The 26,774-nt window shown below is 39.5% G+C and overlaps 2 protein-coding genes across 6 annotated transcripts in view; both read left to right on the forward strand.

The window, feature by feature from the left end:
- The first annotated feature begins 598 nt into the window (after positions 1 to 598).
- LOC112456224 (protein kintoun) lies at positions 599 to 4,809 on the forward strand. Its single transcript, XM_025018639.1, has 4 exons — positions 599 to 1,141; positions 1,316 to 2,515; positions 2,604 to 3,055; positions 3,232 to 4,809. Exons 1-4 carry the CDS (start codon positions 617 to 619, stop codon positions 3,623 to 3,625), a joined length of 2,571 nt encoding a protein of 856 aa, XP_024874407.1. The 5' UTR covers positions 599 to 616; the 3' UTR covers positions 3,626 to 4,809.
- Positions 3,576 to 26,774, forward strand: part of LOC112456223 (potassium voltage-gated channel subfamily H member 8) — a 31,669-nt gene continuing 8,470 nt past the window's right edge. For 3 of the 5 annotated variants that reach the window (XM_025018633.1, XM_025018638.1, XM_025018635.1), the window contains exons 1-6: positions 10,918 to 11,173; positions 13,330 to 13,440; positions 22,942 to 23,175; positions 24,656 to 24,787; positions 25,648 to 25,775; positions 26,304 to 26,532. In XM_025018633.1, the coding sequence (XP_024874401.1) occupies positions 13,365 to 13,440; positions 22,942 to 23,175; positions 24,656 to 24,787; positions 25,648 to 25,775; positions 26,304 to 26,532 (799 nt within the window). In that variant the 5' untranslated portion in view covers positions 10,918 to 11,173; positions 13,330 to 13,364. Of the gene's footprint in view, positions 3,640 to 10,917; positions 11,174 to 13,329; positions 13,441 to 22,941; positions 23,176 to 24,655; positions 24,788 to 25,647; positions 25,776 to 26,303; positions 26,533 to 26,774 lie in introns of those variants that run through there. The other 2 variants (XM_025018634.1, XM_025018637.1) reach the window with 2 other exon arrangements.

Genomic DNA, 26,774 nt, shown 5'->3' on the forward strand with positions numbered 1-26,774 from the left:
CAGATATCCCGCTGGATTAACCAGTATTATATTATATACGGGTATTTGACCGACTCGAATCTCCGTGAGGAAATAAGAAAAGCAAAAACTCCACTCGAACAAGCAAATTTTTAACAATTTCCAGCTGATTTAACATCAACTGCGTCCGCATTAAATAAGATCCACAGAATAAATCTGTCAACAGCGATCTGACGGCATCCGATTGTAAGAAATCAAGCAGAATCTATCAGAATTTTGTAACGATTTAATTAACGATAAAATATATCGTTAAATTATAATTACAAAATGATGGACCTGGTTCGGTTCCCGAATTGTCAGTCAGTCTGCCAATCTGTCAATCGGTCCCGTTGACAGATTCTGTCACATTTCCGCTGTTTCGCTGAAATACGTAGCAGAGACGTTTGCTTTTGCAAAATCCGTTCTCGACAGATTTGCCCATATTTGAAGATTCGAGCGAGGAGGACACGTCCTCGACGATAGGAAAGTGATCGAACGGGCGCATAGTGCAAGCCGGTGCCGGGACCGGCCGGTGCGGTGGCGCCGCGATCCACGTGTCACGCGCTTCCGCGATATCTCTCTACCGACGGGTCTATTTGTAAACACGCGCAACATAAAGATGGACGTGTACGAGCGGCGTAGAAATGATTGGGAGGATTTTGACGTGTCGCGCGAGGAATTGAGAAACATAACCGACTGCCTGAAGAAGGAGGAGTTTCGCAAGCTGCTGATCGAGTACGCGGAAGAGGTGACCGACCCGGACAACCGAAAGATCTACGAGAAAGAGATCACCCAGCTCGAGAAGGAGCGGGGCGTAGACGTGACGTTCGTTAACCCCGAGCCCGGTTACGTCATTAAGACCAGCGTGGACGGCGACAGGAAGTGCTTCTTGAACATCAGCAAGAACGAGGTTGTCGCGCGGCCCACCAGCCAGCCCTCGTATGAACAGGGCCACCGCGGCCTCCAGTGGTCCATCCCGTACACCCTGATACCGCCCCGTTATGACCTTGACAAGAAGAATGTGCGATGCGTGGTGTACGACGTGGTCTTCCATCCGGACACCATCTACCTGGCGTCCAAGAACGCGCGATTCCGCGAGATTGTCAATGACACGGCGATGGACGGCGTGGAGAGTAACTTCAAGGTATATCTAAGTGTCAGAATCAGGACACTTCTCCCTTTTCGTACACGGAGAGTGGGGAAAAGGGAGAAGTATCGTGACTCTCTGGAGCTTGAAGTTTCCCAGGCCTGGTCTAAATCTTTGCGCGGAAATTTTACTTTCTCTGTTTCTAACACGTACTTCTCTGCGTCTCGCCAGGTGAAGCTGGACAGGAAGAATCTGAAGTTTCCCAAGATCAGCTTTAAAGGGATGACGCATCCCACAGTGATCAGAAAACCTTCGGAAACGCCATCAACAGAACCGCTGGACATAGAACCGGAGATCTATCAGAAGATAATGTCGAGTTACGACGAGTGTCGCGAGAGCCATTTGAAGCAGAGAGAGGAGAAGCCGCAACGTGCCCAGCCGACCACCACTTATTACAAGGACAAGCAACAGAAGCCTGCGGACGAAAAATACACTACTCCTACGTATACCATAAAACATCAGTCCGATGTGGAATTGGAAGATTTTGCTTTAAACCGAGACGCAAGGATGTTTGCCACAGTCCCTAAAAGAATAGTGATTACCATACATCTGCCCCTGTTGAAGAGTGCTAACGATGCGACGCTCGATATACACGAACGGTCTCTTACTTTGAAAAGCGACAATCCTGCAAAGTATTTCCTGAATCTCCCAATACCATGTCGCGTGGACGGAGATAGGGGGAATGCTAGATTTGATCCAAAGTATAAAAAGTTAATCGTAACTTTACCAGTTATTCCGCCATCGATGCCGATAGATGAAACCGATAGGGCAGATAACGGGGGTGATAGCGATCAAAACAGTGCTGTATTAGTAACGTCCGAGGATGACGAAAAAGACTTGTCTAATAACAAAATAAAACTAGTGGAAGAGTTTAAAAACGCGTGCAAAGATAAAGAATTGAATAAAGCGAGTGAAGTAACGGATAAGTGTGAAGATACTGCTTTACGGACTAGTAAAACGATCGAAAAAGCTGATGCATTTATAAATCCTAATATTAAGTACAATCTTCCTCCTTATACCTGTAACATTTACAATAATCAGTTAGCCATTGTTATAAATGTAAAAAATGTGAATCCGAGTGGGATACGCCACAAAATTTTAGATAATAATGTAGGGCTACATATCTTGTTAACATCTATGGGTGCTGGATTTTTTCCTCAATATTATTCACTGTGTCTTAAAATAGGAGACGGCTGTGTCGAGCCGGAAACTCTTACAATTGAACCATGGGATAATAATGTTGTATTTAGCATCACAGTAAAGGATATTGAGAACATAGCACAATATTTCGTTGGAGTGGACACAGAGTTCATGGAGGGGAAAGATCTTCCAACAGCAGCGTCATTTACGAACAAGTTTAAAGAATTAATGGTAAAACATTTAAATATATTGCATAACAAAAATAACATAAGAGAGAGAGTTATATACATTGTCTATAATAAGTAAAATATTTTTACAGTTCTCTCCGAAAGGCGAATCTCAGGTGGAAAGGCAAATTTCTGTACAGCCGCAAGATGACGGTGTCGTTATAAATATTCGTCCAAATCAGCAGGATTCTGATGACGAAGATGAGCATGAAGCAAACGCAAGAGTCGTGAAACGACGGCAAGAGAAGAAGCACGTCATTGAGAAAGCCAGATCAGTCTCGGAAAGCAGCGGAGATGAATTGGCAAGCAATAGCAGTGGTAGTAGTGCGAGGCACTCGAAAGGAATATTAAAGTCACGTCGCGCTCGCGATTTCTCGCGTTCCATGTCCGAATCGAGCGCCGACGAAAACAGTCTACCTGCATCGTGTACAGATTATCATTATGATCATTACGATTCCGTACACGATATCAATTCTGAATCGGATTGTTCCAGTTTAAAGAAGACTGTACGGTTTAACGATGTAGTTTCGCGGCAGTTATTTAGGTATTATGTGACAAAGAATAATCTACGTTTAATTAAGAATTATTCTTAAATTATCTTAAGAGAGAAAAAGTAATATATAAAGATAATTTTGCCTTATGATTTCGCAACTGCAGTCTTTTACAAGCAATACCAATAAACTTATTTGCATAATTTGTTATTTTTCTTTTTTTTTTCAGGTCTAATTCGAGTATTCTTGGACAGCGAAAGAAGAACCAACGTAAACTGCGCAACAAGAAACGCGCGCATGATCGCCGACTAAGCGAAAGTGAGAATTCTGAAACCGAAGAGCGTGACAAATATAAAGTAGATTATAAACGTTCGCCGAGTGAGGAAACTTCTGACAACGTGAAACCCATACTTGCTCGAGACAAACATTCGCAGCAACAAAGAACCGCCAACATAGAAATCACAAAATCGAACGCCGATGATAAACATTCTTCGCATAAGCGTAAGTCTAGCTTTGAAGAAAAACCCACCGAAGATGTTCAAGCCGATACCTCGACTAAAGCCACGAAAGATGCAGTTCAGTTGGAATTTAAGAATGATCTGATATTTGATCTTGATATGTAAACGTGAACTACAAGGTAATTATGCATAATAAGTATGTGATAGACGCGATCGAGGATGTTATTGCGATTTTTTAGTAACTTAGTAACTGGTAACTGGCAACTCAATGATAATACCGTAAATTTACATATGTATAACGTTGCAAACTATTTTATGATTTTAGTATCAAAAACTATTTAGATGGGAATAATTTTCTCGTGAGTTATTAGTGGTAGAAGTAGCAACCAAGGAAACATGGCAAATCAAAATTATTAATTTATTTAAATATTTGACTTTAATTAATGATAAGCGAAGTATTAAGAGTAGCTTCTAATACCGTAAATCCATAAAAAGAAATAGAGCTTTGCTTAATATAAAAATTATACCTTAACTCGGAAAATATTCGTATTAAAATGCGTAGATAATGGCAACACGGTAAGAGATATTTTTAATTGGAATTTTAAAGAAAACTGATTACATCGCCATTGGATGGATTTAATGAATCTGCCAAGAAAAGAGATATATATACATGTTCCTTTTTTATGCATGATAAATATTACTGCCGTATAACGTACGTAATTTTTACTCACAGATTACGCTTGATTAAATCAAGAATGGTCAAATGATAAATCGCAAATACTTTAATAGAGGTATACATACAATTTTAATGGACATCATATCGCATGAATTTATGCAAAAGTATGTGTGCAATATACACATCGTAACATATACAATGCTTGCGCCAAGAGTTAGCACATGTATACAAATGCATTGGTATTGCAATGAGCGCTTGCCAAAAGATTATATGTATGATAACAAAAATAAATATGGTTTTGCTTCGAAAATTGCTAATCACGTGACACTGAATTTTCGATGCCTAATGTTATCTGAGTCATGTTGTAAAAATATTGAAAGTTGTCTATTTAAAAAAAAAAAATGTTTTTTGTTGGATGAGACAAAATTGAAGTATTTATCGATTTTACATATTATATGTCGATATTTTGTAATTAAAATTGTATATAAGTTATTTTGATCTGGTCGCGACGGAAAATATTTACATATCTGCGCTCTTTTCATTCCTATATTATATACCATATTTAAAGATTTTTACTGATAAGCAACCCACATAAATTAATACGTTCACGCAACAGTGTATGCCTGTAATGATATAACGCAAGAATGAAATAAACAGACACACAATGTTTTTATAGGTGAGATATATTTTTCGGTTTATTAAGCTAGTAGCGCAATATTTAAGGAAATGCTCAAATATGAAAGAATCATTCCTATTTTTGAAAATTTTAATTAACATGTTCTCTTATTAAAAAAAAATTTATATATCGTCATTAAATTGATTCTGCATTAATAACATTGTACTTTTAAATTAAACCGGAAGCGGATCAGGTTCTTCAGTCGAGCCGAACATAGTGAATGCAGAGATCACGTCGATCGTGTGTCACGGCGCGTATCCGCGAAACGTCCGGCGACCGTCGGGGTGTCGGGTCGTGCAATGCCGTGACACGATGTGAAAACCAGGACCACGGCGGGGCAACAACGGGCGCGACGGCGAACCGTGATGAAAGTAGGACACGGCCCACGACGGCGGAAGCGACCGGGCCGCGCGCTCCGAGCCACGGATGAGAGTTCGCCCCCGGAGTTCCGAGACCATCGATCCCGCTACTTGCGAGGGTTGTAAGGTCGTTAAACTCCCCCGGTCTACCTGTACGTATCTCTCGCCGCATCGCCGCGCACTTCCCCGTATTATTCCTATTGATGGTACCATCGGGAAAGGGGGGACTCGGCGCGGCGATCCACGCGAACGCGACGCTCCAATTTCGCGCGATCGCGCGATCCCATCGTCGTTTATTGTCGTCGTTGTCGTCGTTGTCGTTGTCGTTGTCGTCACTGCGGCGGTTCGTTTCAACTGGGTTGCCCGTTGCTACGCGGCGACGACGGGGCGGGAAATGGCGCGGCGAGAAAGGTGATCTTGAGGAACGGATAGCTTTACGCGATATTTGATGAGGCGCTTTAACGAGGGATATCTTTCACTCTGCGATATTTATTTGCTGTATTCTTATTACAAAAAAAACTTATAGTAAATTTCTCATCTCTAATCATCAGTTTGATGTTTGATACATTCCAAATGATTGAAACGAGACTCGGTAAACAATTTTTATTACGAAAACTCGATCAGCCCTCTCCCCTCACAAGCGGATCCTCATGTGTTTTGCAATAAAATCCCCTGTAATTCCGAAAATTGTTCATCTAGGGGTTCTTTTCGTCAAGATGATAATGTTTATATAGCTATCCATCTCGAAGGCGGCGGCCTACCGGCTGAATCAGCCGGAGAGATGTTTGCCCGACGCCAAGAAGGATAACGTAGAACTAGCGAGGCCTAATTTCCGAGTGCTTATCGGAACAACCATGTGATTGAAGTATACACGGGATTAAGGGTGGTAGGCCTGACTGGCAACATCAGGTCGATAAGCCGTCCACCCCTTAAGGTTCAGAAAGTCGGTGGCCTGTGTACCGAGGGTGCACGAGCGAGGGAGGAGGTATAGAGACGGAGAGGGTGAAGAACGAGAGAGAAAGGACGCGTACCCCGCGTGCCGCGGTTACGGCCGGCACGACATCGGCAATGCGGCAGCGTTTTAATGTCGCTCTACGTCGGCCTAGTCGTTGCACCTGGCACCATTCGCCGCTTGGCGAACGCAGGTAGAACGGGGGTGGGAGGGGTTCGCGATATTAAGGACGCGACCGCTCGTCGGCCCGCGTAACACGGTTTCGAGATTGGGCACACACGGCGAGATATCGATGGCCCGCGCACCAACGTAGATAAAGACCGATGGTGAACGATCGTTACGCGTTATCTCGAACCGTGCTACTTCAACCAGGGTGAATTACGATAGCGAGGAGCGATAAGAAGCGACCAAGTCGGAAGCCTCGTCTCGTTGAAAGACGGAGGTGAATCTGGTCCTTCCTGGCGCTATATAGTCCATCCGTTTTAGTCTCTCAGAACGACTTCGAACTCCGGTTATTAATTAACTCGATTTAACCCCGGAAACGGATGCCTGGGGTGATTTTTATACCTCAGTATCGAAAAAAATTAAGCTCACGCCACAATAATTTCAATGTGCTTCTATCGTTTTTAAAAATATTTTTTTGGTTTTTCCTTACTTTGATCTATGTACATGTTGTCCTCAAATATTAATAAATTATAGAACGATTAAAACTATGTAATATGTAATTAATAACAATGATTTTTATATGGGGTGTAAAAATTATCCCAGGTGACCACTTAGGCAAAAAAAAATCAGGCCCGTTTAATTGCCCGGATTAATTGACAGAATTGCGTAAAGCAAAACTTCTGACTGTGTAATTTACTGTTCTTAATCTAATTTTTTCTTTTTCATATAGAGGTACTAATTGATAAATTAATCACCGATTAAGGTAATCGGTGTTTGATCGAAGTCACCATTATGGTACCCTCGCGTCGCTCGGAACGCTCTTGTACACACAGAGTCATTAATGCCTTGGCTCATGAATTTATGCACAATTTATCGGAGCAAATGTGCATTTCCCATATACGCCTCGATAAGCGCCTAATCTCGCAAAATCGAGAATCGCGTTAGGCCGACTACACTAGCTACAATAACTAATCTTGTAACTCGTCACCCGGGCGACGCGAGGTTGTCCCAGTATTTCTCGCTTAATTCGTTTGGAACCGCTAATCTATTTCCCTGAGACCGCTAATTTCAATGTACACCAAATACATTCCAGGAATGTGATTCATTACGTTGTAATCATACGATTGTGCGTGCGCAGTCAGAAGATTTCTGCCTTTTCGTAAGAACGGGCGCGTTAATATCCCTGCGATTTTGTAAATAAATAACGCGATTATTTCGAACGCAACTCTATTTTCTGAGATTTTACGCATCCTTTTGTATCGCGCCGTATCTTTTACCTTTCTGTTTTTCCTTGAATAATGCATGAGGTTCCGTATCTGTTCGTATTACCGCCTTGGCAGTTTGAAATTTATGGCACACATACGCTCTACCACGCAGCAGAGTCTTACATTTGAAAGAGTTTCACTTCACGGAAATGGCACAATTTCTAGCCCAAAAAACACTTGAGATCTATAAGTGTGAAATTTTGTCTAAATAAAACCTAAAATATTGTCTTGTCTAAATATATATATATAAACAAAATATTTATATACACGGAGAAAATTTTATATTAAATTTTACTATGCTGTTGCACCAACTGCGGACCATCAAAACGCACAAGTTTAAATGCTATAGTCTTATAGTAAAATTACTATGTCCATAGTATTTAGTGCTTCGATCATAGCATTTAATCCTATAATTATATCGTAGCACTAAATACTATGGACATAGTAATTTTACTATAAGACTATAGCATTTAAACTTGTGCGTCTTGATGGTCCGCAGCTAGTGCGACACCATAGTAATATTTACTATAAAATTTTCTTCGTGTAACAATATTTTGTTAATAATAGTTACTAATTAACACAGAGTGGTGAACTAAATTGTACTATATTATACCATATTGCATCGTATTGTAAAATGGATAAAATCATTGGCCCGTAAATATCGCTGGCGATTAAATCGCTCAGTATAGCGAAAGGTATATAAAAGATTTATTGTCGCGAGAGAGGCACGCGAGCGGTAGCATAAAGACAGAGAGAACAATTAAAACTACGAACAAATCGTAAAAGATGAAACTCGTTAACGTCGTCCAGTCGTTCGTGCCAATGACTTTTTATCCGTTCGGCTATTAAATAGAACAGCAAGCGTGCCGTGTTTCATCCCGTCTCGTTTTTTTCATCCCGTTTCTCGCTCCTGGCCTTTCTCGTTCTCGCCTTCGTATCTGTCCGCGGAGACATTCGAAGTACTGGAGTATCGATTATATGGACCCCGCGCTTCGTAACTACGCGCAGTCCGCGCTGTCCGGATAACCCACTAACACTGACACGATCCTCTCCCATTGTTTGGAGAATTTTTTTTTTTTTTACCACTTTCTTTGTAGCGCTGTTAATGCGGTATTTGTGTTTAAATTTACTATTTGCGGGGTACGTCTGACATCTCTCATCAGTCCGGAAAGAATCGGTTGGAGAAACAATTGTAACCAGACAAATGTAATTCAATTCACGAAATACAGAAGGGAGACGACGTATAATCAGGAAAGACTATACAGATAACGCGTAAGGAATCAATATTTTATTACATAGCGGGAGCTTGTTTAATTTCGAAGAGACGTTGCGGCGCGAGTGCCTATAAAAAGCATCAGAATGACAAGCGCGAGGTAGACGGAGCGGAATTACTGCAGGCGTTTACCTTATCGCTTCCCATGCAGCGTTAATCCCTCCGCAAAGTAGACGTGCTTAACCGTAGGCCGGTATATCGTCTGGCGGCTCGGCGCGACACGGCCGCTTCGGAAACGCAGCTTTTAAAATTAGGTCGCAGCTTTATAATCGCGAAGTAGTCGAAGGTGGTATTCTTAGACCGCGGTTGTGCAGCTGAGCGTAGCGGTTTCTTCAAAATTCTCTCCTCCTCTCTCTTTCTCTCTCTGTTCGACATATTATACGACGTGACGACGCTCGACGATGTATCACTCTTCGAGAACGATGTATGAGGCGACGACCTGACGGATAAACATCCATTTCTGGGGGTAACGACACCCGGCCGCCGACCGACCATCGTTCTTGATTAACCCAAACGTTCCGATTTCAGTTTCCGGGAACGGATACCGCGCGGGCGATCGTAAGACGGATGTATATTGAGTTTAATTCAGCGGAAACCCGCGTGCGCGCACACACACGTATCTGGGGAAAGCTTTAGCGTTTGATTTGTGGAAGATAGCTTCGCCGTATAACTCGACGTAATAAGATATAGCCCCCTGCGTCAGTTTCTCGCAGCAGCGGCCAATTTCGATGTTATCAGCCGCGAGTTCTATATGTTAAAATTTAAAATAACTTAGTTGCCGGTTAAAATCGAGTCCGCCCCCGTGAACTTTTTTTTTTTTGCGACGGAGATCTATATCGGGAACGCTTGCAGATTGCGCGGCCTGTTCATGAAGGACTAGCACGCGAATACAGTCATCGACCCTCCTCGGTACGAGCGCGTTATACAATACCATCAAACTGACCTGCAGCAACGTTTTATTCAATATAGACCGCGATGCGGCGCGGCGCCGCCCGGCGCACGAACGGCCTTTCCGTCACAAAAAAAAGCGCCGATCTTTACCACTGCGAAATATATTTTTTTACGCTTTTAAATCATTCCCGTCATGCGTATGGTAATTCGTTCTATATACGTTCCATATACGTACGTGAGTCGAAGTCCAAGTTTTAAGACGCGCGTTTAAAAGGCTGCAGCTGAGAAATGCGATTTTCCCGGCTACGGAGCACGTTCTCTCCCAACGTTTCGACCTTGAAAAGATAAGGTAAGCTTAGAGCCGTGCGTCAAAAGCGCCATAACGCGTGTCATAAAGCGGACCGAAGCGAACGAAAATATATTCAACACGGGACGCATTCTTTGCGGAGTGGAAATGTTTGGTCAGATAGGCGCCGCTTCGACGTGAACGAAATAACGGATATGCCAATTTGTGGCCGTGTTTAGGAAAGCTTCTACGGTGATCCGTCAGTGTCGGGTGTGATGGGATTTTGTTTTAACTTGGCGATAAGACCCGCGTCGATCTTCGTTCCAATATTCGAATTTTCTCCCGAAAAAGTTATATTCGCCGTCGATCTCAATCATACCATAATTATGCAAATTGTATAATGCCTATATCTACGTCTTTATATAACAATTTAAATGATAACAGTTCTGCGAAAGGACTATTAAAAATCTGCTTGTATTACGATAAAATTGCACGTGGCACTCGATTCGGGTGGGCCATCGGCCTGTCGACCGAAAAAGCTCGAAGAATTAAAAAAAAAACCACCCAAACCGGAAAAAACCTTCGAGTGTCGAACTCGACTATCTCGACTAAAGACCGTATCAGATTTTGAGATGTACGTGCGCGCGCGCGCACGCAAATAGGCGGTGTGTGTGTGTGCGCGCGCGCGCGCGCGCACAACCCTACGGCGGTCGGTGGTGGAGAGCGTGGGGTACCGCGGGGCGTCGCGGGGGGGTGCACACTTATCGGAGGTACTCGCTCGTGCCTTCACCTACGCCTAGGACGCGTGTGTCTGTTACCTTCCCACGGTTTACCACATGTTGCGCTTCGGTGCGAGGGGCGCAAGTCAGCCAGGAGCCCGGGCCATCAGGATAGACGGAATCTCTCCCCTCGGCTCTCGGTCAGTTACGCGATCGCCAGCGAACGATTCGCGCGGCCGGTGCGCACCCCGAGCTGCTGTTAATCGCTGGCTGCCGATCTCACCGAGTGCCGCATCTCTCGAGTGCATCGAACTTGACGGACGAGGCGCGAACGTCCCTTAAACTCGGAGCGAAGGGGGTGACGCGAAGGGAGAATCGGTGTGGATATAGATCGGTGGTGGTGGTTCGAAGATGCTCGATCAGCGAGCGGGTTAATCGCTTTCTCGACAAGGTCGGTATCATCAGGGACGGAAACCCGTCAAAGTTCATATTAAATTATGCACGTCGCTAAAAAGCGACAGGAACGAAAATACGTGCCATTTGATATGTTCCGAGGATTTTTATACGAAGTAGATGTGTAAAGAGATGATTCCTTATTTAATAATTAATAATCGTGGAATTAATAATGTTATGATTGATGTTACAAATATATTACAGTTATTATATTATATATATTTTTTTAAATATAACGTGATGTATATGCATTAATAATTCAATTAATAATGAGGAGAATATTGTGAATTTTGTAAAAAGATTCTAATTTCTCGCGAATGGATGGAACAACCTGTTGGTGAAGGAGAACATTTTTCTCGTTAAATAAATGATAATCATTCTACCGTTTCATTTCGGCGCAAAATAGAACATTACTTTATATTATAAGCAATTTAAGTAAGTCCTTTTTCCATTGCTATTATGAAATAATATAATTTTCTTTAGCATTATCGCGTTCAAAAGTTTTATTATTTTTAAATTGTTAAAGAGTGAACGCTTTTTAATTAGATAAAATTGTCTCCTTTTACAGGTAATTTATATAGTTTCATGCAACTTGTTTGATACACAAGTAATTAACACCGCTTATTTCAAGCGATTTATCATGCGAAACGTTGTGCAAATTTAGATATCCGACATGATTTCAGTATTTCAGTATCGTGCCTCAATCTATTTTAGTGGATTAGGCGTACAAATAATTAATACGATCGTCTTAATATATCACAGTAATAAACCAAGCATTCGATGGTTCGAGGAGAATATAAGTTTACTTTGAGATACCATATGTAACTTGAAGCCTATTTTAATGATAGATCGATTTTGCCGATTTGATTATCACGGATTTGTACATGTATTATAATTTATAGATTTACATATTATATATTTCATTTCACTTCACAACGCGTGCGCGGTGCATATATTTGTAACGTTATACATACATTATTATAATACATCTTCTCATATTTTTCGTTCACATCCAAGAAATATGAAACATAGATAATGAGCTCGCTCCTTCGAAAGAATGGAAAATTTTTTGAGGAATACAAAAGATTTTTTTTTTATTGTTAACGCTAAAGAAAGAAAATCTGTATCACGTTGCTACGTTAAAAGTGAAAAATCAACATTAAGCTATATGGATTTCGTTCTGAAAGCATTAAAGAGCGTCGTGTACATGCAGCGCACGAAGCTAGAATGATTTACACTAGGTGTATAGATTATATAGAGTACTCTGTCTCTCTCTCTCTGAGATTACATAGAATTTTCATTTTGGCAAATAACACAAGAGCCATTGTTCATAGACAGTTTGAAACGTTTTATATTGAATTATATGTACTATACGTCAAACTACAATAACTAAAATAAATTGTTCTAGCAAGATATTTCATAATATAACGCTGACATTTATCGCAGACTACCTCTGAAATTAAAAATCACGGCACATCGTCACGTGTGAGAATTACACATGTATATGTATAAAATATATATGTATCTGTATATATTATGTAATATATAATATATATATATGTTTATATATTATATTAATGAATCATAAAATCAGCAATCAATTTTGTGATTTATTTTTTATTATGTCTAGGAATAAACATGCGTATAGTTTTTCTATCTTTATTAAATTTATAATTAATTAACTAAATACACGAGTACCCCGAGGGAAAAAGTAATAACGAGCACAACCAATTTGCATATATATTTCCGAGATGTGCAAGACGCAATAGTATAACCCGGTTATTCGCGGACGGTCAATGATTTCTCGGTTAGGGGAAAATAGAGGGATTGGATTATAGTTCCAGAAAATATTTATTGTATCAGCTCGGGAACCGGGCAACGCGCGTTACAATGGCACTTTGTCTCGTAATAGGGAGCTTCGAATGACATTGACTTACGGTATTGTTCAATGAATCGTAGATTTCCATAAATACTTTGTGCACAACACAAACGGTGAAATTCGACGTTTCGCCGAAGAGCTTTGCTAAAAGACGTGAAGATCGCGAAATAATTTTCGCATCTTTACACGTTAATTTAATTAATTTTGTAAACGATGCGGGTGTGTGTGATATGTATGCGAATAATTTAATTATGGTATTTACGCATTTGCCACAGGTTCGTGCGCTTAACAGCGCGGTGGAGCGGCCCCAATGCCGGTCAGGAAGGGCCTTCTCGCTCCACAGAATACTTTCTTGGACACTATCGCAACTCGCTTCGATGGAACCCGTAAGTCTTTTGTCTGCTACACTTGTATCTTCGACACAGTATAAGTCTTCGACGTAACGGTTACAATATTATCGAACGCCGCTCAAGTTTTGGAAAGATTTTGCCCAAAAACAAAGACCCAGATATTAATTACTCTTCTTTCACTACTTTTTTAATTTCCGTAAATAAACGGATTACTTACGCGTAATCACTGTAAGTATCGAACAATTCGCGAACTAATCCGCCCTCGTAAATCACAGGAAAACTTTTTCTGTAAAACTTCTCTTTTAAGAGGTAAAAAGCGATGGACCAAAGCCGCCACGGGGATGCCGAAGCCGTCGCTTTTTTCGATTAACTTTAATCCCCATATACGCGAGGGTTGCGCACCCCTAACAATAAGTTCTCTCTGCATGTTGCTAGGGATACGAAAATACGATACGGTTCTCATGCTGCTTTACATCGGCATTCGTCGGTGCTGCGAAAGGATATGCGAGTTGACACGTTTTAGCGAGGAACAAGGTGTAATGCACAAAATAATATTGTTGATACATCGATATCTCTCTCTCTTTCTTCTCCGTATTATAGACGGCATATGCTTAGTATAGAACGGTAGATTAAACCCTTTCTGTTTCGTGTTTCATCCGTCGAGGTTTATCGTTCAGCCCCAACTGAGCCTGTAATGCTAATGTCCCTGTATCACGCGGCTTTCCCTAATGCCTCGATGCGTGCATCGGCATTAACTGCGGGGACATTAACAATGCGAGAGGCGTAGGATGTCGGTGGCCCGATGGGCCAGATGGTGCAGCGTCATGATTATAACGCGCGTTGCAGCCCTCGGGCTGCATGAATTGAGGGCAGATCCTTTTTCTTCCATGATTTTATGTTCGAAACTCTCGCGAGGGAAAAGCTCAGGCTGCTACAAGGCACAATGGTTTTTTTTTCCGCAATTTCAGAGTCAGCAGCAGTTGCCGCGGTAAAACGCTGCCGTCCGATTTAAAGGGATCATAAGAGATAATTTTCCCAAGATTATTCTCGCAGATTTGCTTATCGATAACAGCATAACGATTGGTTATTCAGACAACACGCATATATCTTAAAAACGTCATATGTCCTGATTTAGGACATTGTGTTCACTGGGTATTCAATGTCTCGTTTCAATCACTCCGCACGAATCTTCTCCTTATCCCTGTTTTCTGAGACTACAAGTTATTCAACGCCTAACTTTGCTTGCGTTCGTTTATTCACATTAGGAGCTATTGAGAAACTAAAATCTATAATACACGTTACGTGTATTATATATTTTATTTTTCCAGTAATTCCCAATGGGAATGAACAAACGCAGGGTTTGTGTGTACCGGCATCAAACTTTGGTTCGAGCTATTGTAAGAGAAATCTGATTATAAGAAGTAGGTGACGGATCGCCAATGTCGTCGTCTTCAAACAAATCACGGTTAGAATTGCATCCTTAATAAATATTGGCGGTTTTCTTCTTTCGTCAAGGACACCGAGAAATCTCATCGGCGATTTTGCAAAGGGTTGCAAATTTAATGTACTCAACTCTTTATATATAACATTATTGCGCGCACGCGGATCTATTGATTAATATTCTCCATATTGTTGATCCATTCGTTTATTCTTTTATATATTTCCATATCTCTTTGTTCAGCAATTTTTATCCTCTTTTATTTATTCTAGTGTCTAGTCATTGCGCATTTTAAAACCAATTATTTTCTTATTCCTTTGCGATTTCCTCTCGTACGCTCTCTTGAAATTGAAAATATTTCGCATTGTGTGTTTCTCATTCTATTGTTATAGCGACGTTATTATGATGCATGTTGTGCGTGCAGTTAGATAACCCCTCGCCAAGAACACCTGATAAAACTTCGTCCGACGACCCTGCGTTTTGCCTCGTTCCCTCTCGTCGACATAGAATATTAATTCAGCATCGGCGACACGCGAATCGATTCTGCTTTCAAAGTCGTACATTTCAATCACATAAATTCGCACGAAGAATCCTTCTGCTCGGTTACCACCGAAACGCATATGTTACGCTCGATGTCATCATCAAGATATCATGTAACTTGTGAAATCTGACTGCAGCCATCTCACTCGTGACAAACGCGGCTATTATTAAATGCACGAAATTCCGGTATATTTACTGTTTACATAGGAAAACTCTCTGCACAGAAACAAAGGAAAATAATAATATCAATGGTATTACAAGTTACATTACATTTATTGCATATCAATTGCAAAATAAGGACATTGTTGCACATTGTTTACCTTTATATGATCTGTGAATGTGTTTTAAACGCCTGTACATTTTACTAAATACCCTTTGTACGCATTATTATTACTGCTACTATTATTATTGCTGCTATTTTAAGAGATATTAATATTGTTTTATTTTAAATTATTTATAGAAATTTATCACAGTTTTTTACGTTTAATGTAGCCGTCGTTCTGTAAAAAAAGTGGAACATTACAAATATAATTGCAACTTATTATTGATCAAATCATAATTGTGTGTTATTGCATTGCGCGTTGCAAAGGAGGGAGCTGTAATTTTTTCGAAAAGTATGTTCATCAAATATGCAGTTAGTATACTAGTTTTTCGTTACAATTCGAATAACACGGTATTGTTCAAGTAGCGATAAAATTTCTATTCTATTGAATTTTAACATTCAGCTAGTGCCAAAGGATTGCGAAGCGAGAGTTTTTTTTTATTTCCGACCCTTTTCCCACTATCTATCGATAAATCCTATTATTTCTTCAGCACGCGCGCGCTCATACACGTGCACACATGTACACACAATTGAACTTTATATTCAAAAATTGATAGAATATTACGTACATTTATTATCCTCGCCCTCATTTTTCAAATTTGAAAAATGGCTGGGTTCGGAGTTGAAGATGCACACCACAAAAAGTCGTAAAAAATCAATAGAATTTGTCGGCTCGCAATTCTCTTACCGCGTATAAATGTAATGCAAAATAACTGGCAATAACTAGAATGTACCACGATGCTCGACACTTTAAAGACACATGGGAATATTGGGAATTCGAATGTTATAAAAGAGATAGGTGCACACACACACGCACATACACACACATACACACACAGAGCGTGACCAATATCTCCGACGGCTTCCAACTTCCAGTTGTACAGGTGCTCGGCCCTCGGATCGTGTATCCACTCCGAATCACTATAGCTGTCACAATGTTTCGACGTACGCACGTTGCGCGACAGCAACGCGTTACCGAGAGCGAGAATTTCAATCTGTGTGTAATACCTTCTACATCAAAAAGTCCTGCTCTTCACGTGCTATGACACATATACGTACTGTCGCGACGTTAATTTTCGACGCTTTGTGCACTGCGTTTCCACGTGTGCTCAAAGAGTGTTGATACAACACGTTAATCACCGTGATTACTCGCATCTCTGACGAACCAGACGTATCGACAATCTCCGATTAATTCTGAGCAATGGCATAAATCGCTATTTAATCACTTTGCATTTAGAACTCTCTGACCAACGATCAAAACTTGAAATAAAAAAAGAATTAGTGAAAAATTATTCGAAAGGGATGTTGATAACGTTGTAATCTGAAATTTATGACAACTCAGATAATAAACGTCGGAATAATATTTCGCGAGATTATCCTGATGAAATATAACTTTTGCAAGTAATCTCCAATTACGTTTTATATGTCATAAAGAGAGTACATACAGAAATATTAAGCCCCGTTAAGAAACGGTGCCAGCACTGTGCTAAAATTAAGGTGGCATTTATCTTTCAACGGAGGTATAATTTCGCTAGACATCGTACGTCAATCAGAACTTTGAGAACTGTATGTAAACAACGAAGGATATGTCTGGTACACATATATGCAAAGATGCAAAGCTCGTGAAATAATATTCTTGTAGAGTTACGATGCAATTAATTCTCTTCAATACAATTCTCATTCAAAAGTTTAATCCCGTTATACATATTTATGTAATGTTTAAAGCAATCTCTCAATTCTCCTTTATGTTTATCTAGTATTCCTTTGGTGAATAGAAAATGCATACGAATAATCCACGTATCGATCCAAGCGACAAGGGTAATGATGATTACTAAATATGGATAGCTCGTATCTTATCGTAAATAATAACGGGTACTGACGCAGATAGATAACCATAGAACGATGCACGCACTTATCCGCGCTTTGTTCTCGATACAACGATAAACTATAAACGCTCAACGACAAAATAATTATGAAAATAATTAAAAATTTAAAAAGGCCAATTTAATTACTAGAAGGACTTAATTCTACAAGTTATTATTACCGTTCTTATATGTATAAATAAATAAGTAAAGAAAGAACAAGTAAGTGAAAGAAGTCAAATAATTTTCTAACAAAACTATTCTCAAACTTTGTAATTATTTCTCAGTATCGTGTTTGAAAAATGTACGTTATTTGCTTTACAGATTTTTCCAGTTTATACATATGTTATTTTTATTCAAATTTATATGTCGCTAGAGAGGAAAAAATCTAAATTAAAGTTACAATATCAGCGATGCGACAAACGAGAGAGTCGACTTTATTTTTCCCAAAAAAATTCCACGAAATATATTTGATGACGAACAAAGTTGGTCACACGGGATTCCATAAGCATTGGATCTCACGTTTGCCAAGGTTAATCTCTTGATATCCGCGTCAGGAAGGCATTGTAATGTAAAGAGACAGGCTATTTTTTCTTTCCCTGTGGGGAAAAAACTAAGGTTGTCGCACGAAACTGTAGAGATCGAATAAAAGCTATTTTCCGTTTCGGAAGAGACTGAATACCGTTTCGATTTTCAACTGATGACAAATGTTGCCTCTATTTTTTCATCGAATATTATTAACATTGACAAATAACATGTATAACGTATTATTAATAACAGGAAGAGAGGGAGAGGGAGGGAGGGAGAGCATTATATATTATTTACAAACTCGTAAATTATCCTTCTGCATCATTTTCTTTTTGGCTATAACACACGCATATTGACCACATGTAGTTGAGATTTATTACATGTACAAACACGATTGCGAATCAGAACGTGATAACGAAATTTTGGATTGCTTGAAAAATTTGCGATGGCACGATGATGGGAAATGAAATCGATTTAAACCACAAATGTGTGTGTATGTGTATATATATATATATATATATATATATATATATATATATATATATATATATATATATACACGTGTGTCGCTTTATTTGTCTCTCTGACCCCTCGAAATTTTACGATTAAAGCCAACGATTCGTCGTTCCCCCAACAGAGATTGCCAAGTTACCGGTATCGTTCGTAATAAACTCGCTTGAATAATAAACCATTCTGTCTCGAAATTACTTTGATAAGCAGGAAATTTGTATGCCGCATCATCTTGTATAATCGAAACCTTATTATTTCAAAAGTCGGAAAAATATATTTTCCGGTAGTTCAATAGTAGTAACAAATTGTACAATATTTTAAAATTTTCAATAACGTAATGACTCATATATATTATTATTATTATTATTATTAAAATATTACGTATAATTGAAAATATTAATATATAACATATATATTAAAATATTGGATATTATTTAATATTTTAAGTTGTTAAACATTTTAAAAATTTAATAATGAAACTTAGCGTATTATCGAAAAATTGTCAAATATTATATATAAATTTAAAATGTCCACATAAAATTCGGCGTAAATGCAATAATTATTTAAACGCTTAATTGAAACCGCGACTTATTATTTCTGGTTTTATATTCGCTTTTGTATTTGCCATACTCTTTTGTGTATTGTTGTATATATGCAGCATCCGCGATCTGTACCGAATATAATTCTAAAGAAGACGGAAAACGCGCACTGTAGCGTCTTATACACATATAATCGAGTTGTAGTAAATTACATTACAACTAAGTTTCTTGGCAGATGCACATTGGAAGTGGCAAGGGTAACATTGTTCTGTTTCCAACACTCCAATACTTGACGAACTGTAAATCTATCGTCGCTTATGATTAGCCATTCGCTGTCTGTAACGCACACCACAGCATTTCGCTGCACCCGCCCGGAGATGCAACACGCGAGCGCGGAAAACAATGGATAGCTCACCTTTGGCAGGTCAATAACCGTTCGCGTAATATCGAAGGGGCTGTATGTATAAAATATCGATTCGCGGTCGCGCTGATAATGTGTTTTAACCTCGCGAGAATATCGCGCAAGAATACCTATCGCTCTATGTGAGCTCGGAGATGAATATTGGCCCAAGTTAGATTGCCTCGAGCCAAGTTTCGACGTTTGACCACTTTGCGTTTCAATCGGGAAGGTATAACTGTGACAATGTCATTTTGATCGAACGGTATCGTCAAATATATAAATCTCAGAAAATAAATACGCTAGCCATTTTGACCGTCGCCAATCTCTTCCGCAATCTCGTTACGGGAGCACCGACGCCTGGAAGTTAGCACCTTGAAAGTTTGACGGAATCGTCTTTCATGAAAATCCAAGGAAGAGGGGCTTACCGTTGGCTATAAAATTAATATCCCATTAAATTATCCCTATTCGAAAACTCACTTGTAACATAAATCCCCGAAACGTGACGAAGCTCGCAAGGTCGTCGCGAGTATACCCATACCTTTACAATATCCCTGTAAATCCATGATGGCCATGATAAGGTCGCGATTAAACAATGACACGCGACTGAAACTGGCACTGTGTAAAATAATATTATTATTTTCGGCTGAACATCACGTATATTTTAATCCATGAATATTCTATAAGCCAAAGACAACATGGAACGTGACTGCAGTAGGTATATATGATAGCAACGAATGCGCATTGTACAAATGTATCGCGTGCTATTCTCTATAATCGTGATAATTTACCATAATTAGCTTAAAACATTGTTTTAATTAAATTCGCGTATAAGTGCATGTTATCGAAACCACTGATATACCACGAAAGTAGTTCGAGTCGCGCTTTTGTATGAACAATAAATTGTCAAAATTAATACATTTGATCTTTATCTTATTAAATAAATTACATTTTCTCATTTTTTTTGTAATTTGCGCGATCAACTGTACGACCCTTCAAAATTTTCACGAATGATTTTGTCGTCACTGCTCGCCGAAATTGTAACGAGTGATTATTGAAAGAGAATTGTAAAATTGCAAATAACAATTAATATGCACAGCTTGATATATCTCCATCAGTCCATGAAATATGAAACACTGCGTGTATATCGGATTAATGAGTGTGAAAACAAACAAGTAATCGCGTTTGGCAAATACAGATCGTTTTATGATTTTTCAAAAATCATTTGTATTTTTAAAGCGCAAAATTAATTTCTCAAAATTTTAGATCATTTAAACATCGATTACTGAAGCTTTAAATAATTGAATTCTCGGGAAATACAGAAGGCAGCTCAATGTTTCCTACCGTACGTCCAATACACCTCTTTAGATACGTTCGAGAAAAATCCGATTGTACTAAGGGGAAACACGTCGTTTGAAACCTGGTAGAGTAAAAATTGGATCAACGGAAAACCCGTCGATCGTTACACCAACATAGCTGGAAGTGCGCGAAAAAGAAATCGATTCGATCGACATCGCTTTGATAGCACGTAATTAGTTGTTATATTTGTGATGAGTCGTTCCGGCTATAACTTACGCAATTTGCCCGGGGTTCGGAAGCCTCGTGGGACCTCGGTAATTATTTGGTGTTACCGCCTCCGGAGCAATCGGGCGAAACTACACTTGGGACAACTCGTTTGCCACTCGCGCTAATAATCGTTTAGTAGTTTGTCGATCGATTTATCACCGCAACCACCAGCTTACAAATTAAGCCTTTCTAACGTTTTGTATTTTATCACTCTTTCAACGCCAGTGACGCAACGTATCGAGAGCAACCAAGAATTACATAAGTTTCCATTAACTGTGCTGTCGATAAAATCAAGTTGATGACGTCTCGGGGGAAAAAAAAAGAGCGCATGATGCAAACGTTGCATAGTCAATTATCTCGGTCGTCGGACGGTAGCTTTGTCAATGACTCTGACGTCATCGTCAGCTTCTAAGGGTAAAAGCGACGCTATTTTTTAATATATTGCACTTGACCTTGAGATTTTTTCTTGTTTTATCCTATCTACGGCATACCAAATGACGCATCCTATTATGACGATAATCCTAAATAAAATGTTGCGATACCTAATTATACAGGGACTCCTGCCATACTCTAATGCGAGTAAAGATGGAAAACGCGTAACTCGTGAGATGCATTTAAATTAATACGACGAGCGGTTAATGCGATATTGTTTTGCAAACACGCGCGTTTTCTCGAGCATAAATTTCGTTGGTAAAACGAGGTCATTTTACGCGAACTGTGGGGAAACTGCTGCATCTACCAGGATGTCAGAGCCAGCGAAACTCCGAAGCGTAAAACAACGGTGTGATTTTTTTCAAACGAAACGTCCGATACATACGTACCTACGCGTCTTTCTCTTTTGAGTTAAGAGTGTAGGAACGCTTTTATCTTCACGTGTGTAGGAACGCTTTTATCAGTGCAGGACATGCACATCCTGCATGCTCTCCTTTGTCCCGTGTGAGTGTCCGGTCCGATCGTAAGGAAGCATCCGGAAACGACGCCGCATCGTTTGATGATTATAGTCACCCTTTATGCGACGCGGAAAATTAGGAACTAATACGAATAACGAATAATAGGGAAAATTGAACCATGAAGGGATTATCGGCTAAAAATATGCCCCTAGGGGAAAGCCACATACACCACGCGTTCTCCTTTATGGCGTTTCATTAAAATGTCAGATTTTTAGGTGCATTTTCGCATCGCGTGAAATCCAATGCGAGCGTAAGCAAACATATATGTATTTTAAAACAAAATTATAGAAGAGAATGTTGGTTGACAAAATCGGATGAAGAGATACTGGCACTTTATGTACAGTTTTTCTCGATACGTTGATGTTAAAGAGAGAATTTCGTGGAATACATTTAACAAACTGATGGCGGTAAATCATTTTGACATTTTTTTTGTACGTTACTGGCTTAATCACTTGGCGTTGCACAGGCTTTTTATATCTAGAACATCAGCATTTGAGAAAATCAAACAATATATAACATATTGAATTTAATTTATAGTGGTATATAATTAACAAATTCATATAATATAGTATAGTGTATAGCGTATCACTTTGTTCCGTTATATTAAGTACACACATATATTATTGCAACATGAGAGTAATTATGCAAAATTTGGTCCATATCGGTCAAGAGGTTAATAGGGAATATGCAGACAGACATTCTACAATTTATATATATGTTATATAATCTAATATATATAGATATACTCTATGTAATATATATATATGTATATAGAGTAATTTCTGATGATATAATTTTGGCAAATAACTTTTACGTGCTTACAGCGTGCTCTTATCGTTATCAATCGCGATCAATCTTCAATACCTGTTCTACTTCTGTTCGCAGACAGCAACTTTGTACTGGGAAATGCGCAGGTTCCGACGATCTATCCGATCGTCTATTGCTCCGATGGATTCTGCGAGCTGACAGGATTCGCGCGAGCGCAAATCATGCAAAAGAGTTGCGCTTGCAAGTTTCTCTATGGGCCGGAAACGAAGGAGGAAGAAAAGGCCATGATCGACAAGAGCCTCGAGAGCAAGACGGAATTGAAAATGGAGGTTGTCTTCTACAAGAAGAGCGGTGAGTTTTACCAAGATATCCAATGACGGGATGTTTCTGAACGGTGCGGGTGATTGCGCTATAAGTATTATACGCCAGCGTCGTAAAAGATTACCTTCACTTCCATTACAGGGGATTATACATATTTTACGATACGTATCTTTCCTGGTCTTTCAGGAAAATTACAACCATTTGCGACGTGGCTCTTATTACGTTTCTTACTTAAATTGTACATCTTAGAATTTTATTGTTATAATATTTAATTTTCCAATCTTTTAAAATATAGAAAAGTCGAAAATAACAGATTATTTAAAAAAAAGTATTACATCACATGGAAAATTAAAAAAATATAATATGAATAACGCAATAACGTAATGTATTATGGCGAGGAATATAGAACCTTCAATGAGATACATTTGTATTTAAAAGAGCGAATGAAAGAAATAGAGAGTGGGAGAGAAATATCCCACGCAATGGTGAAAGTCATTATCAATTTACATTTTTCGAGCTTGGGCGACATTAAGGAATACGATATTTTCCAAGGAAACTCACTATGCAAGACCAAATGAAGTAATCTCGTGCCTGCGACGCTGACCGGCGCTATTCGTTTTTCCTTCGCGCAGCGAGAAAAATCAATCTACAGTAAAGTTAATCGAGAGGCTTTCCGCAATATACTCCGTGTTATTATCTCGACCCAGAATTTATTTCTCCGGTGATCTAGTTTAACTAAGTTCTTTTATTGGCCGCGTGATTAAGATTGTAAGTCAATTATTAATTTATGAACTTGCAAGGTCGACGTAACGGCCCGGGAAGGCAGGTGATTGCTTTTTCATTACGCCTTTTTAGAAAACAAAATCATCAAATTTTATTATCTTCTATCGTCGTTTACAGTTTACAGCGAGCTTCGCGCATTACATCCATAAACGCGAATAAAAGCTAAGGTGTCGAAAACAAAAAAAAATCAGTTTTAAATGCGAGAGAGACGCGAAGAAAGGATCGTAAGGAACGTGTCGGCGACGGAAATTCCCGTCTGCATTGTGACGCGATATTCCTTTTGTAAGCCATACCAACGCGCATTCGCGGCAATTCCATCGGGAGGCATCTAATAAAACGTCATCTTATCTTCCCGTTGTGTAATCACGCTGTATTTTCATACGCTTGGCGCGGTGCGCGGTGACCAACGTGTTTCATTTTTTCCCAACTTTTTCGACGTGTTTCGCAATTCTTCGAAAAATACCTCGCTTTAAAAAAACTTGACATAATCCGTCGTTCGCGTTACATTCTTTTTGCACGCGCGCGTATACGTTTTACAGCACAGTTTACCGTGAAGCTGACGCAAATATCACGAAGCTCCATTATCGGAACGCGAAGCTTTCAGGGGCGAGCAATTTATCGTTTCGCGTTCCCTACGGACAACTTTGTTGCTTTAAAATTGATAGCCAATGATATTACTTTAGTTCCGCTCGCATTCGGTAAACGGTTCTTTTCGACTTGTGTCCAGGAAGTCCATTCGATTGCCTACTCGACATTGTCCCGATAAAAAACGAGAAGGGCGACGTCGTTCTGTTCCTGGCCTCGCACAAAGACATCACGCACACGAAGAACCTTCAGCTCTGTGAGTTGCACGATAGTGGTGAGTTCTAACCATGCTTCGCTGCTAAATACGCGCAAGTGGATCGATTTTAATGAGGAATGATGCGTTCTCTCTCACGGCGCCGTGCCAAAAATACAACTTGAATTCGGAGTTTACGAGTTTCGCAACGCAGGATGGGTAGGAATTGGCCCTTTTACCGTCTTTCTCTCACAGACGCGTTTTAACGAGCCCACACTTGGAGCACCACGCGCGACACGCAACACGCTGCACAAATCGTTATCGCAACGTCCAGGGTTGGTAACCGAACTGTTTCGCTGTTTGAAAAAGATTCCGATCCGCTGTAATCCCGCATTCGTCAATAAAGTATTCTTTTTTCCGGATTACACGTGGTATTATCGTTAATAAGAGTGCTCGTTCGAATTGGAACTGTAATTGGAGTTGGAATTGTAATACCAATTTAGACTGGACTAGTCGGTTACAAACTTTACAGGATATTCACAAAACACAAATTCACCAATTGGAATTTCTATTATTATGCAAGAAGGATTTTATTTATTGTGTATGCAAATGCTATATTTATTTTTTTAAATGTATATACCGATTTTTTCATTATCTCGCTTAGTTACAATTGCTGCAAGATAATAATGTTCAAGAGAAAAAACTATTCTCATCGCTTTCTTTTGTAATATAATATATATATTTATTTATATTTATGTATGTATGTGTTTTATTGAATATGTGTGCGTGCGTGCGTGCGTGCGTGCGTTTCTGTTTGCATTTCCTCTAAGTATTGCTTTCTGCGTGATTTTTGTCTATCAGAATACTCTGATATTTATATGCGATTGTACATAATCTCTCTCTCCTCTGGTCCAATAATAGCGCAATTTACGATTCCACAGACTCGAATGGCAATATCGACCCTGAGGCACCGCCTTCCAATTACGGTAGAAGAAGAAGTCGCGCCGTCCTTTATCAACTGTCGGGCCATTACAAGCAGGACAATAAGCACAAAATTAAGCTAAACAATGTACGTTCTACTTGTTTTCCTTTCAAAATTACTGCCATGAAAATATAAAGATCAAATTATAATGGGACGATAATTTATAAAATAATAAGAACTTTACCGGCGTTTTGGCTTTCATTTGCCTATATTGTACATACGTGTTAATAAGAACTTATTACCCGTAATAATATGTTTATTATGCTGGAAGTTAATAATTGTTACGTTTATGAAATTGAAATACGCGAATAAAATTAAAATAATATACACATTTCCAATAAAGATACATACCAGCAAGAGGAATTTATTTTTCGAGTAATTATAACACACACATTCAACGTTTACGAATGTCATTTCGTAAGTTAGTTTGCATTTGGAACTGAATAGTCGGATAAAGACACTTTACTGAGCAAAGTCTTCTTTAGAAACCGGAATATAGCAAGAAGAAGCTTCAAAGTTATTAAATACGTTATTATATACATATATTCGTCGCCAAGAAATTTAGTAACACTCTCAGGGCGAAAGCTCTTACTTTTACATTGCATATTATTCTAGACGCTTCTGCATTCAACCGCGCCGCCTTTACCGGAATACAAAACGACAACCGTCAAAAAGTCGCAATTTATTCTTAGCCATTACGGTGGTTTTAAATCCTGCTGGGACTGGTTGATTCTCATCGCGACCTTTTACGTGGCAATAATTGTTCCCTACAACGCGAGCTTCATCAACATTGATAGGCCTACCATGGTCAGTGACGTTGTCGTCGAAGTGCTCTTCATTATCGGTGAGTATAGCCTACCTCTAATTTTCGACCCTCTTGCCCTTTAGACCTCTCTTTATCCCTTCGTCCCACTGATGAGATTCCCGTCTGAACCGTAATCCTCCTGGATCATTCCAGGTAAACGGATTCTCTATTTAAAAAAAAAAAAAGGCGATACGATCTTAACGCGCTTTTATTCCGACATGCCGATAAACGAGATTAATTAGCTCACCGTTCCTCGATATTGTTCCTCAAATTAACATCAA

This window comes from Temnothorax curvispinosus, unplaced genomic scaffold (assembly GCF_003070985.1).
Source record: "Temnothorax curvispinosus isolate PA1 unplaced genomic scaffold, ASM307098v1 QBEX01006657.1, whole genome shotgun sequence".
NCBI classification, from domain to species: domain Eukaryota; kingdom Metazoa; phylum Arthropoda; class Insecta; order Hymenoptera; family Formicidae; genus Temnothorax; species Temnothorax curvispinosus.

Coding starts and splice junctions, on each gene's coding strand:
- LOC112456224 (XM_025018639.1), top strand. CDS start 617: ATGGACGTGTACGAGCGGCGTAGAAATGATTGGGAGGATTTTGACGTG. Junction 1,142..1,315: donor GCGTGGAGAGTAACTTCAAG/GTATATCTAAGT, acceptor GCGTCTCGCCAG/GTGAAGCTGGACAGGAAGAA. Junction 3,056..3,231: donor GTTTCGCGGCAGTTATTTAG/GTATTATGTGAC, acceptor TTTTTTTTTCAG/GTCTAATTCGAGTATTCTTG.